The 17,654-nt window shown below is 51.7% G+C and overlaps 1 protein-coding gene across 2 annotated transcripts; it reads left to right on the forward strand.

Annotated features, from left to right (window-relative positions):
* Window positions 1-226: 226 nt before the first annotated feature.
* Window positions 227-7,550, forward strand: DYNLL2 (dynein light chain LC8-type 2). Of its 2 annotated transcripts, XM_069873804.1 has the most exons (3): window positions 227-337; window positions 3,894-4,032; window positions 5,691-7,550. In XM_069873804.1, exons 2-3 carry the CDS (start codon window positions 3,901-3,903, stop codon window positions 5,826-5,828), a joined length of 270 nt encoding a protein of 89 aa, XP_069729905.1. In that variant the 5' UTR covers window positions 227-337; window positions 3,894-3,900; the 3' UTR covers window positions 5,829-7,550. The 2 variants fall into 2 exon arrangements, with proteins under 2 accessions (XP_069729905.1, XP_069729904.1); XM_069873803.1 differs by lacking the exon at window positions 227-337 and having other exon boundaries at window positions 3,875-4,032.
* The last annotated feature ends 10,104 nt before the right edge of the window (window positions 7,551-17,654 follow it).

Genomic DNA, 17,654 nt, shown 5'->3' on the forward strand with positions numbered 1-17,654 from the left:
CGCCCCGCCCCGGCCGCCGCGCGGCATTGTGGGATGAAACAGGATGTAGGCAGACCAGCGCGGGCGGACGGTGCGGGGCTGCGGGGCCGCGCGTCGGCTCAGCCAATGGGAGCGCGGCGTGCGGGGCGGCTCAGCCAATGGGGGCGCGGCAGCCCGAGCGCCGCAGCGGGCGGGGCGGTATTTGAGCGCGGCGCGGCGGCGGGGCGCGAGCGCGCGGCGCGGGCAGCGCACGGCAACGGCCTCACCTTCTGCTCCCTCTCCTCCTTTTCCCTCTCCTTCCCTCCTCCTCCTCCTCCTCGGTGCCTCGCCCTCCAGGGGTGGCCCTGTCACTGTGAAGGTGAGCTTCGCCCTCCGCGGGGCAGGGCCGGCCGGGACCCGCGCCCCACCGGGCTCGGGGTGCGAGGGGGGCGGCCTCGGCGCGGGGTGTGAGGGGGAGAGGCGGCTCGTGGGGGGGTCGCGGTCCCCTCCGAGCCGCCTCCCGGCTTCGCCCGCAGCCGCCCCGGGCAAGGTCACCCCCGATGAAGGTCACTCCGGGCTCCGGCCTGCAGGAGCGGGTCCCCCGGCGCCCCCCTGGCCTGCGGCTCCTCAGCGGGGCCCCTCCTGCCGTGGAGCGGGGGCGGCGGGGCTGGGCATCGTCCCCAGGCCCCGGACGGTCCCGCTTGGGGCTGGGGGTGGGTCTCCGCTCCGTTTTCAGGCCGTGCCCTGTCCTTCTGAGGGAGTGGGAGAGTGCTGGGGTTTGGGCTTATCTCTGTCCCCGGGCTCCATCCCGTCCTGTTGGGAGCGTGCTTGGATTCTGGGGTTGGGTGTCGTTTCCATTCTTAGGCTCCATCCTGTCCTGCTGAAGGAGTGATTTGGCCTCATCACCATCCCCAGGGCTCTGCCCTGTCTTGCTTGGGGAGTGCTTGGGTGCTGAGGTTGGGTCTCGCTCCATTCTTAAGGCTCTGCCCTGCCCTGGTAGGGAAGCAGTGGGTGTTGGGCTTGGGCCTCGTTCCTGTCGTGCTGCGGGAGTGGTTGGGTTCTGGGGTTGGGCCTCATCCCTGTATTAGGGCTCCATCCTGTCCTGCTGCAGGAGAGCTTGGGTGCTGGGCCTGGGCCTTGTCCCACTCTTAAAGCCCAGTCCTGCTGGTGGAGGTAAGGAGGTGGATGTAGCGGGGCTCGTGTCTCATCTCAATCCCCAAGCCTCATCTTGTCCTAGTAAGGGAGGGAGTGGGTGCTGAGCTTGAGCATCATCCCCCTCCTACAGCCGTATCCTGTCCTGCTGGGGGAGTGGTTAGGTGCTCTGCTTGGGCCTCATGCTCCTCCCAGGACCTCGCCTTGCCCTGATGAGGGAACGGTGGAGTGCTGTCTTGGGCTGAACGTCTCTCTTAAGGCCTCATCTTACTCTGGAGTGGCTGCTAGGGCCTATCCTGGCCTGGTTTGGGGAAAGGCTGGCTGCTGGAGCTGTCCCCTTACACCTTCTGAGGCTCATCCTGTCCTGGGCTTTGTGGTTTTCCTCAGGGCCTGGCTTGGGTGGTGGCAGGGCCCTGAGGGTGAGCTTTGATCTTTTGGTTTATGGATAGGATGTGTGTGTGGGAATGAGCTGAGACTGGGGCCCTGCTCTGGGGTGTTGGGGTGGGTGGATGGGTGGTGCTCTGAGCTGCTCCCCACGCCACGGCAGGTGCAGGGAGACCCTCCCTCCAGCAGCGCAGCCGTCTGGCAGCTCCTGTCATGATGTGCCCATGAAGGATGCTGTGCCCTGGAGCAGTGCGGTGCTGGGGAGGGCAGGCAGACCAGCGCCTGTGCATCTGCTGGAGGATGATGAGTTTTTTTCTATGGCGCTGTTGGCCCTCGGTAGCTCCGGCCTGCACTGAGATGCTCCCTGCCTAAACAATGAGGGAGGAAGAGGCTTTTTGCAGGTCACTCGGTATCTGATTATGTAATGGCAAATGCCCTCTGAACTCAAAATGCATTGGAGGTGTGCAAAGGCTTGATGAGTGTCAGAGCTTGCTCACCTTCTATCACTACAGAGGCTTTCCTGGAAGAATGACCCACAAGTAAATTCCTGCTACTTCCTTTTTCCTGAGGGCTGGGCCCCCAGAAGACTTCCAAGGGATTTATAGATTCCTGGATAAGTGAATCCAAATCTGCAGGCCATTGGTTGGGCTGTTCTGAGCCATGTCTTGTCCTGCCAGGGTGTCTGGGCCGCAGGCTAACACCCACCAGCTTAAACTGCAGCATGGAGGAGAACAACCTCCCTGGAAGTGGCTTTTCCTGAGCTGTGGTAGGGGCACGTGCTCTCTGTTGGCGTTTGAGCTCAGTTCCTGTCATTCCTCCTGATGCTGTTAGTGTGTGTTAATAGCAGCGCTCTGTTAAATGTCGTATCTAGAATGTATAAATTAAGGCTGCAACAGAAATCTTGAACTGCAGGCAGAACGAAGAATTGAAGTATTGTAATCATAGGGCTACAATTATGTAACTGGATTCTCTTTCTCTCTGGATAGCAGGCTCTGTTAATTGCTGTAACAAAGCTACTCCTTCAGTTTTCTGGGACTCTTCCAGGAAGCGATCATTGCAGCAGATTTTCTACGCTCCCCAACAGAGCTAAAAATGTGTAGTTTCACTAGTTCAAAACATGCTTGGTAGTATCACTCAAGACTTGCAGCACTGTAAAAGGATTTAGGAAACTTAATGGTGCTCTACAGGCTTAATTGGAGGCACTCCTTCCCATTAAGAAGCTTATTCCCACAAAGTTTTAATATGCTCTGGTAAGAGTGGCTGCTGAGGTGAGCTGCTGTGACTCCCCTCAGCGCACACCTCAGCTTGACAGGCTCCCAGGATAACATGTGCCTCCTGACTGGGCCTTGCATACTGCTCAGGAGCAGGTGGTCTGGTGCCTGGAATGGTTTTGGAGTGTCCCCTGCAGCAGCAGGACTGCACAGGGCTCCTTCCTTGCAGTATGTGTCATGGCCTCTGCTTGAGGAAAGCCTGCAGCCTTCAGGTTGCCCAATCCCTGTTTTCTCGGATAGTAGGAACTGCTGTGGAAACTCAACAATAGTGAACACTTCCCTGGAAATGCCATGGCAGATCTACATGTAAATGGCTTTAGTGACTGGTGTGGAACAGTTGAACTACCTCAGTTCCAGTGTACCACTCCAGTTCCTCAAAGGCTTGTTTTTAGGATCTGTGTTGTGGTTCACAGGCAGGAGTGGGAGAAGGAGGTTGCTTTGCTGGGTCCTAGCTGTGCCGGCTCTGTTGTGGGGCTTACTTCCCTGTTTCTAGGCTGCAGTGTGGTGCTAACCTGTTTCTGGCTTGTCAGACTGGCTTTGTCCCATGGGAACAGCTGAAGTCTGGGTTTCCGTGGCAAAGCAGCAGGAGGTGAGGGGATGGTGATAGGCTGAATGTGGAGCAACACTCCTTCCAGGCTAAACTAGCAGCAGTAACTAACTCCTGGCATGGGGTGGAATAAAAAGCATTGCTGCTAGCACTCTTCCAGAGCCTCCCTGCTGGAGACAGGCAGGCTGAGATAGATTGTTGCCAGGCTCTGAACAGATGATGCTCCAAACCGCTGGTGCACCTGGAAGACAAACTTGGCTGTAGCCTATTGATGTATAGGAGGTCTGTAGCTCTCTGCAGATCCTGTCTCCTCCCACAGAGTAAGCTTTTTCTGCATGTGTATAATGCAGGTGGTGATGTTGGACTCCGATGTAACCTCTAGACAGTACCAGTGCTCCAGCTGTAAGGGGCACTTCAGCCTGGGACTACTGTAGGCTACCCTGATAAAGCCACCCTTGCTGTAACAGGGGGTTTGTAGTATCGGCTTGTGACGCAGCCTGCCATAGAAAGGACAACCTCTGATGCACAGGAAGCTTCTCCTTTCCTGGGAAGGGATTAAAGGAATCTATGTTCTGCCTTAGGTTCACAATGTCTGACAGAAAGGCTGTGATCAAGAATGCGGACATGTCCGAGGACATGCAGCAGGATGCTGTAGACTGTGCTACACAGGCGATGGAGAAGTACAACATAGAAAAGGACATTGCAGCATATATAAAGAAGGTAACTATGGGATCAGGGGGCTGCTCTGGCTGAGACTTCCTGAAACTCTCAAGTATGCGTGCCTGTCGTGAGCCTGAGTGTCTGGGACTCCATACTTGTGTTTGAGGGGGACAAGATGCTTTCTTCTTGGCTTCTTTATTGCTGTTCCCAAGAGGATGGTGTGACTTCTCCAAGGTCAGTGTAGTGCTATGACAGAGCAAGGCCTAGTCTGTTGTTCTGAGCAAGCACCATGAGTGCTGTCCCTCTGGATTTGCCAGCCTAGAAAGAGCTGTCTACAGTCTCTCTTTAGGAGTTGCTCCACAGATGATGATGCTTGACTTGCAGTGCCAGTGTAGGCTGGGATTGCTCTGACCTTTCACTCAGTGACAACTGTGCATGCGTGTTTGTCTGCTGTGTTCCTGGTTTTGTGGGTGGTGTGGAGGAAGATGGGGTCTTGCACAGGCTGGCAGGGTTGTGGAAGCTGCTGCTTTAAAAGCACTGCCTTGGTTTGTGTGAAGATGTCTCCCCATTTACAGAGGCCATTAACTTAAGTCTCATGCTTTCATTGGTTCCCTCTGTAGCTGCTTCTCCAAAGGGCTGGGTGTGAAGTCCTTTTGAAGGGAGAAAGTGACTTCATAGTCAATGTAGTTCTGGGACACGGGCAGGCTTTTGGGCCTTGTTTGTAAACTGAGCTTGAATGTAAAGGATTCAAAGGTGTCTTCTTCTCAGATGACTTTGATCGGAGGCGAGACTTATCTCAAAGTGCTTGGGGCGATGCAGCCTGTAAAGTGTGTGCAACAGAAGGCATCCAAAATAGTTGGCCTTTTATTTCCTGAGTGTGTTGGGAGGAGGGAAGCAATTTGGTGCACCTTCATGCCCTGGCAAGAAAGCTTTCCTTTACTTCAAAGGATACTTGCAAAGAGCTCAAACTTTTACTGGTGTCTGAGGACTAACACTTGCTTTAATCTTTAGTGTGGAGTCTGTTCTGACTGTCTCAAGGGAGGGAAAGGTGTTCTCGCGAGTTGTGTATTAATTGGAGGAAGAGAAGTGGTTTCTAACCCTAACTTACCTGCTGAGTAGGAGTCTGACTACTAAGCCAGTATTCCGCTTGCTCACCTCTGACCTCTTGGGTCTTTATGTGCTGTCTGGCCTGTGAATTTGCCTGCTCATTTTCAATGCAGATTTTCACCCTTTTATGTGAAGAAGAGTCCCAGACAGCAGAAGCCAGGCTTCTCATTCCTTTTTTTTTTTTTTTTAGGTGACCTTTAAGCTCAAATGCCTTGCTGGAGCAGACATGCCAAAACCTTTTTTTATTTTTTTTGTGAGTAGGCTTGGAATGGGAGAGGAGAAATACTCCTCCAAGCTGGCCTACACTCAGGGCTTGAATAACACTGTTCAAAGGAGAGCCTTTAGGTCTGCTCTTTCTGCTCAGGGCTGGTGTGTGCTCTAAGTCTCAGGAGATGATTTACTTGTGTTGGATCCTTCAAACAATCCAGTGGAGAGGTCTGGTTGTGTCAGTTGCTACCTTGATTAATACAATAGTGTCTTACAGTGGGAATGTAAAGATGCAGGTGGGAGGAAAGGCAATAGTGTGTGAACAGAACCAGCTATTAATTTGTGCTTAGAACTATTTTCATGTGGGCTTTCTTGGCCTTAATGCCTCTCTTCTCTTTCTTCAGGAATTTGACAAGAAATACAACCCAACTTGGCACTGCATTGTTGGCAGAAACTTTGGCAGCTATGTAACACACGAGACAAAGCACTTCATCTATTTTTACTTGGGTCAGGTTGCAATTCTTCTCTTCAAATCTGGATAGGAAGTAGGAGCAAGTGAAATTTGGACTGTAATGCACTGATGGCTGAAGCCACGACTCCCTTTAACATGGCTATGCCGCTGCATGGACTGTATACTATATTTAATGTGTATATGTTGCAGTAAAAATCTACTTCTGTTTAGTTGCCTGGGAAGAAGGCGGCATTTTTTTGTTACTGCTTTTTTTTTGGTTGTATTGCACTAGGAAACCTGTAAATGCTTAAACAATGGCCTTTACGTGGGAAGAAATAAAACGATTCCACAACAGCTCCCTCAGTGGTAACTCCTTCTTTGAGGCTGGGAAAACTTCTTTGGGCAGGCCAAAAGACCTTGACTTCCTTACTGAATTTTATTAGACTGTTAAGAGGAGCAAAGCCAGTGTGAGCCTCTGTACCCACCCTGCAGACTGCAGAGAGCTGGCTCTCCCAGTAGCCTCAGTGCAGGTACTTAGACCTTCCCTGAAAGCTGGTGGGGTGGCTCTTGATTATGTGGCTTTCACACACAGGTTGAACTCCACCTCGGACTGTGACAAACAGACTTGCAGCTGGCACCCTTGGTGTTCTCTTTCAGTGCCCACCACTGTATTTTTGGCTCTGCTGAAACATTGACCTAGACTTGTAAGCAACTCAGCCTGGTCTAGAAGACTTCAACAAACATCCCCCCGAGTTGCTGCTTGCTGCAGAAAGCAGCATCCTGTGGCTGAAGTCTTTAGACCCTGATACTGAGATCTAAAGCCACGTGGTCCATCCCTGAAATGGAGTAGGATATCAAATTGGTGACTACTGACAACAGCTCTATTTGGCACGTTCTTAGCCAGTTGTCTCAACACTGCCTTAACTTGATGCTCTCCTTAAAGCAAGCTAGTCATGTGGAAGACTTGTAAGTGGCCACTGTCTCTTTTTTTTTTATTTTCTGTAGCTGATAAGCTATTTCTGGAGGTCTGTCCTCCATGTTCTGATATCTGCTTTTGTTCTTAAAGCACAGTACCAAGAAGTTAAATTTACATGTGATGTTTGTGTGAAGGAAACTCATGTGACATCTGCTTCAAAGGCAGACAAATGTCTTGGTCTCCAATAGGTTCAGCAGTGATGTTGTCTCTGTATGTACTGACTCTTGGATTACACTGCAGGAAGTTCTTTCTATCTGGGTGTGGAGAAATGCTGTGCAATGGCAAGTAAATACCTGGTGCTTGTCATAAGGTCTATTTATTGGTTTGCTAACTAATACATAGACAATATCACTGGGCTGGTGAGCCTAACTTGTTTGAGATGAATTTGGTGTTGGCAACAAGTCACTGCTGGGGGGAAGGGCAGAGTGAAGGGAGCTCTTGGTGATATGACTCAATGACCCAGGTTGACTACTTCCTGAAGTAAAAGTCCTTCTTGTCTCTGTGCAAAATCCAAAGTATGCCTAATTTTGTAATTGATAGAACAATGTTGTTACTAGAAAGAATGTAGCTGTCATAACTTCATGTTGATGGAAATGTCTGCACTGGGGTGATGTGCCTTGGACTGTCTGGGGCACTCTTGTGGTCTTGTCTGTTCAGAACTCTGCTCTGGATCTGACAGGAGAATGTTTTGGGTTTTGTTTTTTTTTTCCAAGCATGAGTCTAATGTGAACCTGTTCACGGTCTTTTGTGGAGCAAGATCTGTTCCCTTCATAACTGCAATGGCTCAAATACCATTTATTTTTTTTCAAACATTAAAGGTGAATTGACACATTTAAACAGCCTCTTTCTTCTTCTTTGCCAAGCAAAAACTGTGCCTGTCCAGAGGGTAGGCAGTGTGTTCTCTGCCCTGGGAGATGCTAACCCAAAGCAGGCAGGACTGCAGAGGGAGAAACTTGACCTGAAGCACTTATGTGGTCCATCTGTGCTACTGCTGACCTCCAGCCTGGCTCAAACACAGCCAGGAGGGGAGGGATCCAGGGGAGCGCATCCTGATGGGATGCTGCTCTGATCAATAACCTAGATACAGAGGCACCGGGGCTGACCTCTTAAGGACTTCAGACAAGCTGAGGTTGGTACAGCAGCTTTGGTCTTGGCTCCAAAGGTGAGATCTGAAACTCCTGTCCATTGGCTGAAGCTGATGTGTTTAGTACCCCTGGTCTGCAGGACCTTATAACCCCCTCAGCTCTTTTCTCCTGCTGCGATGTCATTTGGGGTTTGTGGCCTCTCTGATATTTTGGAAAAGCTGGGGGCTCTCCAGCATAATAGCCCTTTGGCATGAGAAAGGAGGGGAAGCTGAGCTGCCTCTGAAAGTGACTTGTGTTAGGCAGCTATAAAAGGAGTTAACCCCAGACTGCAGAGCAAGCAGCAGTGTGGCTCTAACATATCCAGCCTGCTATAACCTATACCTGGCAGTGCTGGAATTGCAGAGATGGGTGCTGCCTTGGGGAGCTGGGGGTGCTGCTCCTTCCTCAATACCCCTAGCCAGCCTTTGTGTTAGAAGGTAGTTGTAGGCCTTAAGCTCCAGCTGTGCTGGGACTCTGGCCTGGCTAGGTCTGGGTTAACACTGTGGCTCCAAGAAAATGTTTGCAGTCTTGTGGGGGCTGGGGAAGTAGAGCTGTGTTGAGCCCTTGGTCAAAGCAAGAGGCAGAGAAACCAGCTCCTGAATGCCAGCTGCTGCTGCACAGGAGGCTGCTAATCCAAGCCTGAGGGAAAAGCTTTTCTAGCCTGAGTTCTGTCTGGGGGAAAGTGCCCCTTCCAGCTGTGTATCCAGTGACTGTGGTGCTGGTGTAAAATGGTCCCCAGTGTCATATGGAGGCCCTGGAGCTGATGCAAGTCAAAAGCAGGTTTGGTGCTTCCTTCAGTGTGTCACTTGCAGCAGGAGGCCTCCTTCAGGCTAAGGAAAATAAGCTCTAGCTCATGCCTTCAGCAATTAGGCAGTGAAACCAAGCCCTGCTCACCTCCTCCTAACCCGTGCAATGGACACTGGTACTGTGTGTCCTCAGCCTCCCCTCTAACCAGTCTTTAGCGTAGCGCTGTAGCTCTGGAAGATTCAAACTGCCTGAAGTTAAGCAGCATTTCCCTTTGCATGGCTGAGAGCGAGGTGAGGTTTTCACAGGGAACTTGTCTGCCCCTGCTGGCTTCCCCTCCTGCTCCCCAGCAGCTGTCTGGCACAGCTTTGGCTTTGACTTTTTCCATTGCTGTGTCCCACTTGGTCTCCAGTTTCCACCAGGCGCAGGTGTCCTGCATGGTGCCTCGGAGCGTTAACTGATTCTGTGCTGGAGAGGCCAATAGTGTCCCCAGGATGGCTGCTTGATTTCAGCAGGAGCGTTAAGCTATTTGGAAACATCTGGATCTGGGGCACTGAGTGGAAGGTATGTATCTGTTGGGGAAACATCTGGAGAAAGAAACTGCTTCCAGATGTATTTGGGGAAAAAATGCTATTTAAATATAAACTTGATCTACGTTTCTGTCCTGCTTTACAAGCACTCAGGAAACATCTGATTATGGGGGAGTCTGAGGTGCTGGCTGTTGCTTGTGAGCAGAGGTCTGGGTGCTGGATGGCGTCTGCAGATGTACGTGTGCTGTGGGTAACGCTACGGTTCATGGTTATTTTCTCTTGTACAAGCCAAGTTATTTAATTCCTCATGTCAAGTATTTCTTCCAGGTATGGACTTTCAAAAGCAAAGCTTCATGGCACTGAAGAGCAGTCGGGCTGGTTTGTGGTAGCTGTGCTCCATGGGTGCAACTCTCAGTCATTACCTAGGATTCATTCTTCCGCGGAGGGAGCACAGTGTAAAACCCTGGGAGGAGGTTTGTGACTCCATTAGTGGGGAGAGCTAGCCTTGCTCCTTGTCTGCCTGGCATCGTGTTCCTCCCTGTTCTCCCTAACCTTCTGGCATACTGGGAGGGGACACAGGTGACATCCTCCTACCCTGCGCAGGGACCAGGCGTTACAGCCTGCTCCTATGGGAACACCCTGGCTACCAGTCAGTGCTCCCCCAGCCAGCAAAACCAGCCTGCAGCCTGTTGCTGATAAACCTGGTCCCCAACGGACGTGTTCCTTTTCATAGTGCTATTGCGAGAGATTTGAGATGAAGAGAGAAAACGTGGAAGAAACTGTTTTTATCTCGCATTCAGTCTCTGATGGGTAAACGCACCATGGGTGCCATGCGATGAAGGAAGTGGGGCTGTGCCATCCCTGCCCACCCGAGGTTTCCCTGCTTTGTTCTATTTATTGAGCAACAATTCTGACACCCTTTCCCAGTCTGTGACTCATAGCGGCAATGTCTGTGCATAAGCCATGTGTCTCAGAGTGCTTTGTAGATACAGGAGCTGCAGGAGCCACGCAGGAGCCAACTGTGTTTATTAAAAGATGATCAGATGTTTCCTCCCTTAAGGCAGTGTCTAGCTGAGGCTGAGTAATAACTCATTACCAACGAGACAAATAACTGCTTATCACCAGGTCAGTGCCTTCACCAGCCTTCTGTTAGCAATGCAGACGCTGTGCTTCTGCATTGAGCGCCAGTGGCCTCAGCACCCAGAACGGGGCTAGGAAGGGAGCAGTCCTGGCAGACTCTACTCAGGTCCTTGTCCTTTCCCTGATCAGCAGCCCGAACAGGGCACCACTGGGGCACAACCCTAGGCTCAGCTCTGCAGGATTTGGCCCTGGGTTAAGCTTGGGGACAGTTTTATCTGGCCCTGGAGCAACTTGTTTCCTCCTGCCTGTGGGAGCAGGCTGTTGCGGTTGCCTTGCAGTCCATTTCTTTCTGTCTTAGTGCTGAGGGTTGGTGGAAAAATCAATGGTGGTCCAGGGTGGTGTGCTGCAGAGGCACCCCAGGGCTGTGTGCAAGATGGGACCATAGAATCATAGAATCACCAGGTCGGAAAAGACCCACCGGATCATCAAGTCCAGCCATTCCTATCAAACACTAAACCATGCCCCTCAGCGCCTCGTTCACCCATCCAACTCATCCCCCCTCCCAGTGTGCACCTCACTGCCCCCTCTGGAGGGCTGGTCTTGAAGAGGAGACCAAGGGCAGCAAAGAGCAGGGCCAGGCCTCTTCCCCTTGCAGGACATGAGGCCAGAACCCTTGCGGGCTTAGTCAGAGGCTTTTCTCAGACGCCATCCTCCGGCGCAGCCGCTGCAGCCCTCCTCTGCCAGATACCGTGGCACCTCTCCATGTCCTTTGTTCCCTCCTTTGCTTACGCATCTCACTTGATTTATGGCCGTTGCGGAGCAGCCTGACCGCAGCTCAGCTGTTTGCCCAGACCCTGGCCTGGCTGCGTGCCCTCGGTCCTGCCCTTCCAGGTCAGGAGGGGTTGGGGGAGAGATCCAAGTGTCCATGCGGCAGGGCCCCTCTGAATTTAAACACGCGAGTGACCTTTTCTTTCACCTCTTTCCCGCCTAGGTGTGAATGAAGTCCTTTCACGGGGAGGAGATTGCTGGGAGCCTCGCTCTCCTCATGCATTGGTTGCAGCCCATAAAAGCATCTGAAGAATTCACCATGGCAGTCCGTGCGCGGGAAGAGTGCAGTGAAAGCCACTCTTTGTTCCTGCGGCCCCGCTGCTGAGTCCCACACAGGGACAGGGCTGGAATCTGCAGAGCTGGACATGTGTTCCCACCCTCGTGTCGCCCTTAGCGGCCCCTGTGCAGGTGCAACGCTGCAGTGGGGTCATCGAGAAAGGGTTTATCAAGAAAGGGTTTTCCGTTGTCTTACCCCAGCCTGGGGTGATCGGCATCAGGCACTGCCGGGACAGGATGAAAGGATTTCCTTGGGGTACTGGAGGTGCACGCAGTGTGACCTGAGCTTTTAGCCCCGTGCTGCTTAAGCTGAGTCAGAAGAACGGAAATCCCTTCTTACACAGATATTTTTCCATGAAGTGTTCGATTACGGGTTTGGGGTTTAATCTTGCGCCCATCTCACCCGGTTCTCCCACCCACTGCTTGCTGGGGCTGCTCTGGCAGGGCAGGACGGAGGGCTGACACCAAGCCAGGACGTGCCTCCGCTGCAGCCTGCACACAGGCGGCTGGCAGCCAGCCCAGAACATGGCTCTGGAAAAAAAATAAATGCCTTTTTTGTTTTTGAGGAAAGCCCAGAACGCCTCAACAAGGACAAAACCTCTTCCTAAATCCAGTTTTCAAAGTCCTGTGTTCTCAAAGGGACCAAAATGACCCGGCTGAAAGCATCTGCTCCTCTGTGCGTCAGCTTGGATGGGGTAAAGCTGGACCCACATTGCAAAGGCTCCCTCTGAAACTGCGAATTGAGGGGGGGACTGAGGGGTGGCGCTCGTGCAGCCCCTTCCCAGCAGGGTCCCCACCCATGGGGGCTGGGGGTACTGCTTACAGCAGGGTCCCCACCCATGGGGGCTGGAGGTCCTGCTGGCAGGGGGGCCCTGGACCTTGTTTATGTAATTAGCACCACAGAAGGAAAATGCTGGGTGACTCAGCATGCGTTGGGAGCCAGGCCAGGGCTTTGTCACCGTCCTCCTGCAAGAATGACACTGGTGATGGCTGAAGATACTTAATATTTCATGGAAACTCATTAGGCAATTAAATCCGGCGGATCTCAAATCATAGAAATATCAGCTTGAAGGCTGTGCAGTAAACAGGGCAATGCTTCCTGGTCCTTTGGGACATCTTCAGAGTCTTAACTTGCTTGTCCTTGCTTCAGAATAACTATAATCATCTCCTAATTGCTATTATGGTTTAACATTTTTAACATTTGCAAGTGCAAACTGTTAAGTTTTCCATGCAGATACAATCAGTAGCCAGGGTTCACAATGAAAGCAATAATCCCGTGATTATTACAAGCATGTCTATACAACAGTATCAATCTGCATAACTTGCCAAGACGTAGGCTAGAAACTCAGACAAATATAGCATTTATTTAGTAACCCAGCAAAGCTACTACCTCTTCCTGCCTCCAATGATTTGCATCTACAGCACTTTTTGGAAGGACGCGAGCACTGAGGGGAGGAGAAAGAAGGCATTTTCTAGAATACATCCCTGGAGTACATACAGCAAAGATAAAATTATGCACATGAATTATGCATATGAATTATGATTTCACTCCTATTTTTGTTGGGATTAGCTCATGGTTGGTGTGCATCCCTGGCAGGTTGCTGGCGGTTCGGCAGCTAGCAGAGTGCTCTCTCCAACTCCCAGCAGGTCACTGCAGTTTCAGGTCCCATGTTCCCTGCTCTGCCAGCACCAGCCTCTGGTGGGCTGCAGGGCTTCTTGGGGATCCAGCTCACCAGTAACGATGGCAGCCCCTGCTCCTTCACCCCTCTCGAGTCTGGGCAAGTAGACTTTCTGTGTTAATTTATGGCACCACTTCCGAAAACGTGCAGTGGATGAAAACAGATTTAGGTGTAAAACTAAAAAAGCAAGTCTGCGCTATTTTGTATAGAGGGGGAGGTGTTCGCAGGCTCCACCAGGCTTTGCCGGTGTCTCCCGGGTCCTCCCCACCTCCCTGGTGAAGGCAGACTTGGAAACATCCCAGCCTCTGCCAGCTCTGGGGAGATAATGCCCAGGGAGGAGGCAGTAGCAGCATTTCCAAGATCTCGGCACGCAGTTGATTTAAGCCACATTAAATAATGCCAGCAGTCCTCCCAGGAGAAATAGCCTGAGAATCCTGAGCCTTCTTTCCAAGAGGGCTGGTGACCCCAGTCCAGTAGCAGTTGCCATGTGAAAGGAGGTTTCATAGAATCATAGAATAACCAGGTTGGAAGAGACCCACTGGATCATCGAGTCCAACCATTCAATGGCCATTGAAAAGTCCAACCATTTAATGGCTCTCATTGCAGGGGAGGAATTATCCCAATTAACCAAATCACCAGGGCACCTGTATTCAGGGCAAGGAGCAGGCTGGGCCTGAGCAAGCGAGACTGAGGGAGCTGGGGAGGCACCCAGGCTGGGGTGGGACCCCATGGGGAGGCACAGGGGGCTCATGGATGCTCTCCAGCTGGGTCCTTCCCTTGCCATGCTGCACACCTGCTCCAATCCTCAAATCCCATCTCTGCTGCTGCCTTGGAGCAACATCCCTGACAACCCAGCAGCATTTGCATGAGAAAATGAGATTAGGAATTTGTGTCTGTTGTTCAGTGGCGAAGAAGCCTGGAGCCAGAGCTGTTTGTCCTGTCAGCTGGCCCTGCAGCTTGGGAAAACAGCTGGGAAGCCAGTGGGAGGCACCTTTGGCATGGAGATAATGCTAGGTAGCAGGGCTAAATTTGCCCACGCCCCTGGCTAATGGTAAATGTGTCACACGGTGCAAGCAAGGGCACTCACTCAATCCTCCTCCCGGGGATGGAGTAGCTGCCTGTGCATATTTGCAGACCCTCTCTGCGGCTGGGGGCTCCCTGGGGCAGCCTCTGCTCCTTCATCATTCTTGGCTCTGGCACAAGTAGTTTTTCTGGTCCCACTGTCCTCACCCTTGGCTGCTCTCATTCTCTTGAACCTAAGCAAGTCACCTGAGAACCAGCACGGCTCAGGAGGACGGAACAGCTCATGACACTAGTGTGGAATGCTTGGTGACGCTCTGTGGGGCGCAGGCAGAACACAGGCAGCTGGTGCAGCCACGTGGACTCGCCTGGATATATGAGCACATCAGAGGATCAGGGATTTTCCTAGGTTCAGGTGTTTGATCTGCTTTGCACTGCTGCTGATAAGATATGAAAAGCCGGTAAACACGGACAGTCCCAGGCAAGAGGACCAAAGGCAGGGCTGATGGAAACAGTGCTGTCCAGAAAAGCCCAGGATCAAAATGTAAAATTCTCAGCTGAATTCTTGGCCAGTTTTCCTCCCAGGGCAGTAAGATTAAGATGAAGTTCCTCCATTTTGCATTTAACTGAAAGAGACACGTCTGACAAATCTGAAAGGCAAGGAGGAGGCAGTGAGAACCAGCAGCAGCTCCTAGGTTGTCACTTTGTCAAAGCCAGCAGGTATCTGCTGTGCCCTTGAGCTCTTCATCATTGCTCCTGTTTAGTTTGGCTTCCCCGTGGCAGCTGTCACCACCTCTGCATTATCAAACCACCTGCCTGAATTTCAAGGAATTCATCCATATATTCAACAGGAATATCAGTTTCCAGGAGCTCCTGGGGGCCCTGAGATCAGAGCAGCTAAACCAGGGATTTCTGCTGAGCTGTGCTTACACCACCGGAGCTGGGATTGCTCTTGGCTGGGAGATCTGCGGGGAGGTGAGGTTTTGTTTAAGCAGCTTCCCCTGCTGTCTGTCCAGGAGCACAGTGTGGTGCTCAGCTGTCCTCCTGGGGCTGAGTGATGCAGCCCAGGGAGAACACTTTCTATGCACATTTTTAAGTCCAATGCAGCTCCTTAAATCAATAGAGAAGGTGATGCCTCTGCAGCCTGAGCAAACATCCTGTCCACGTTATTTCCCGGGACCTTCAAAGAAGCTGAGGAACCCAATTCCCACTAATTTACTTTAAAAACACCAACCTAAAATTGTAATCATGGCACACTGTATTACAGGAGAGGGAAGGACGCACCAGACTGTGGCTACCTTGTTTTCCTAAGACAGGAGTTTTGATGATTTATTAAGACCTACATTTTTAACAGTATTATGTTGGTTAATGTTGGAAGATGTTCCTACAATTAATGAAAATTTCAGAGGCTGACTGGGGAAGAAAGAGACCATTTTGTGTCCCCTACCAGATGGCCTAAACCAGCTGCTCACTTTCTCCTTTGAACTGTGATTCTAATGACTCCTCTCTCCTTTGAAGTCTGTCTCTGAGCTGCTGAGCCAGATGTATTTGCATGACAGTGGCAGAGCACGTTTAACAGCCGTGGACTTGTTCGATTTTCCCTCATGGCCAGTGCTGGAAACTGAGATGTTTGCTCTCATCTGGAGGTTTCGAGAGGCGAAGAAGCGTGAAGGCTTACCAGGCACTGGTAAAATGTTTCTTGGTGTAACCTTGCTGGCTCCAGTGGAGTTATTCCCTAAATCCACGGCGTCTTTACCCAGCTCTCAGCTGGTTTCATTGCTTTATAAACCCATGCAGCAGTGTCCGTCTGCTTTTAGTCACAGATTAGGGCCTCACAAAAGTGGGGGCTGCTGTCAAAATGCACATTTTGGCACCATTTTAAAAACAGAGGACAATTAGAAAGGAAGAGCTTTAAATATGCATTAAGATGTTTAAAAAAATAATAAATCACAAAATGAAATGGTGACAAAAAGGAACAAAACCAAAAAAGGTCCCTGAGTGTGGGTTTTGTAGACATTTATGCCAACCAGAGAAATTGGGAACTCAACACTGACATTCCTGGCTTTGAAATTCCAAACCCAGCACAGCTCCACCTGAGCCAGATGCTGCAAAATGCTGCAGAGTCGCAGAGCAGTGGATGGCAGTGAGATTCTAGCTCTGACCCGGCCACCTCATCGAACCCACTGACGCTGTGGGTGTGAGAACGGCTTTCCAGGATGGAGTAAAGTGCCAGCAGGTGCTACCACAGGGTGGGTGATGGAGTTCCCTCGCTCTCCATCTCACCCCAGGCTCTGGTGCTGGCCAGTGCAGTGGCAGGGCTCAAACCAGTCCACTGCGACTCCCAGGCAGCGCTTACCCAGCTTTCACACCAAAACCAGGTCTGCGTTTCCTCTGTCAGTGATGAGACCCTTGCACAAAGGCTCGAAGGTGGCTACGTGTCCTCTTTTTTGTCCTGCCTCCCAGAGCACTTACAGGATGTCAAGCAGCTGCTCTCCCTGGAGCGATGGCTGGGCTGGGATGGCAGAGAGCTCTCTAAAATCATACTTGCACAATATTAATGCGCTTGAGGCTGTCTCTTTGCTACATGTTTCGCTGTGCCTGCCTCGGAGGCCTGCCAGGACTTTGGGGGAGCAAATAATAAAGAATAAATGGGACAACAAAGGTAAGAAGCAGAGCAATTAGCCATAAATAGACAGCCCAGGGCAAAGAGGAAAACCAAGGGGGTGGCACAGCACATACTTTTCTTACTCGATGTGCTGATAAGGGAAGATTAGTCAGAGGTAAGACAGTCCCCTGGGTGAGGTACCAGACCTTGGCTTCACCTGGCTGTGACGTGGAAGGAGAGGATGCTGTTCCCCAACTCTGCAGCCCTTCTGCTCCTTTCTGGGTGATGCAAATCGCTGTGCTGCCAGCTTGCTGCGTGCAGCAGGGCAGTGATGCTTGGCTTGGCCCTGTTCAAGTGTATTTCCCCACTGATTGGGGCCTTCCAGCCCCTGGCTTCAATCCTGGGCTCCTATTCACAAGGAAATGGCTGGACATCATCAGTCAGTTTGATGTTACCCCTCAGCAAGAAACTAACTCCAGGAGATCGGATCTGTCTTTAAGGCAGGCAGTTTCTCCTCCCAGCCCAGTCCCTTGTGTCCCCAGTGCTGGCATCTGTCCTAAAGCAGGTGCAGCAGCTCTGGGATGGGAGCGACCTGTCAGAGGCCAGCAGCTCTTATTTCAGTGATTGCTACACGAATCACTTACTGTGGCTTCAAAAGAAACACCAAATGCCCACGATGGTTCAGATCCACAGTGTCTCCCTGCAGGCTGCTCCCCGAGGATGCAGGACTGAGCAAGGAGCCAGGTCCAGCACTTCTGCCCCAGCCATCCACCTGCAACCAGGATCACTCCAGGCGCTGCAGCCACCAACACAGGTGGGCATTGTCACCTCCTGGCATCCCCAGCCTTGGGTGGGGACGAGGTGGGTCACTGCCCAGGGCAGACATCTGCGCTTCTTGCACTGCCCTGCCCCACAAAAGATCCTTTCCCTCAGGCTAAGCGGGTGTAAGCGTGTCACGGTCACGGCTGGAGCGTGTCACAGCCATGAGAGTGATCCAGCTGTCAGCACGACAAGGTTGGGAGCATGATGCAGCTGGAGCATGACACGGCTGGGAG

Source organism: Phaenicophaeus curvirostris, chromosome 21 (assembly GCF_032191515.1).
Source record: "Phaenicophaeus curvirostris isolate KB17595 chromosome 21, BPBGC_Pcur_1.0, whole genome shotgun sequence".
NCBI classification, from domain to species: domain Eukaryota; kingdom Metazoa; phylum Chordata; class Aves; order Cuculiformes; family Cuculidae; genus Phaenicophaeus; species Phaenicophaeus curvirostris.

Bases quoted from the DNA above. Each gene is read 5' to 3' on its own strand.
- DYNLL2 (XM_069873803.1), top strand. From the start codon at position 3,880: ATGTTCTGCCTTAGGTTCACAATGTCTGACAGAAAGGCTGTGATCAAG. The intron at 4,033-5,690 runs GTAACTATGGGA...CTCTTTCTTCAG, and splicing joins TTGCAGCATATATAAAGAAG to GAATTTGACAAGAAATACAA.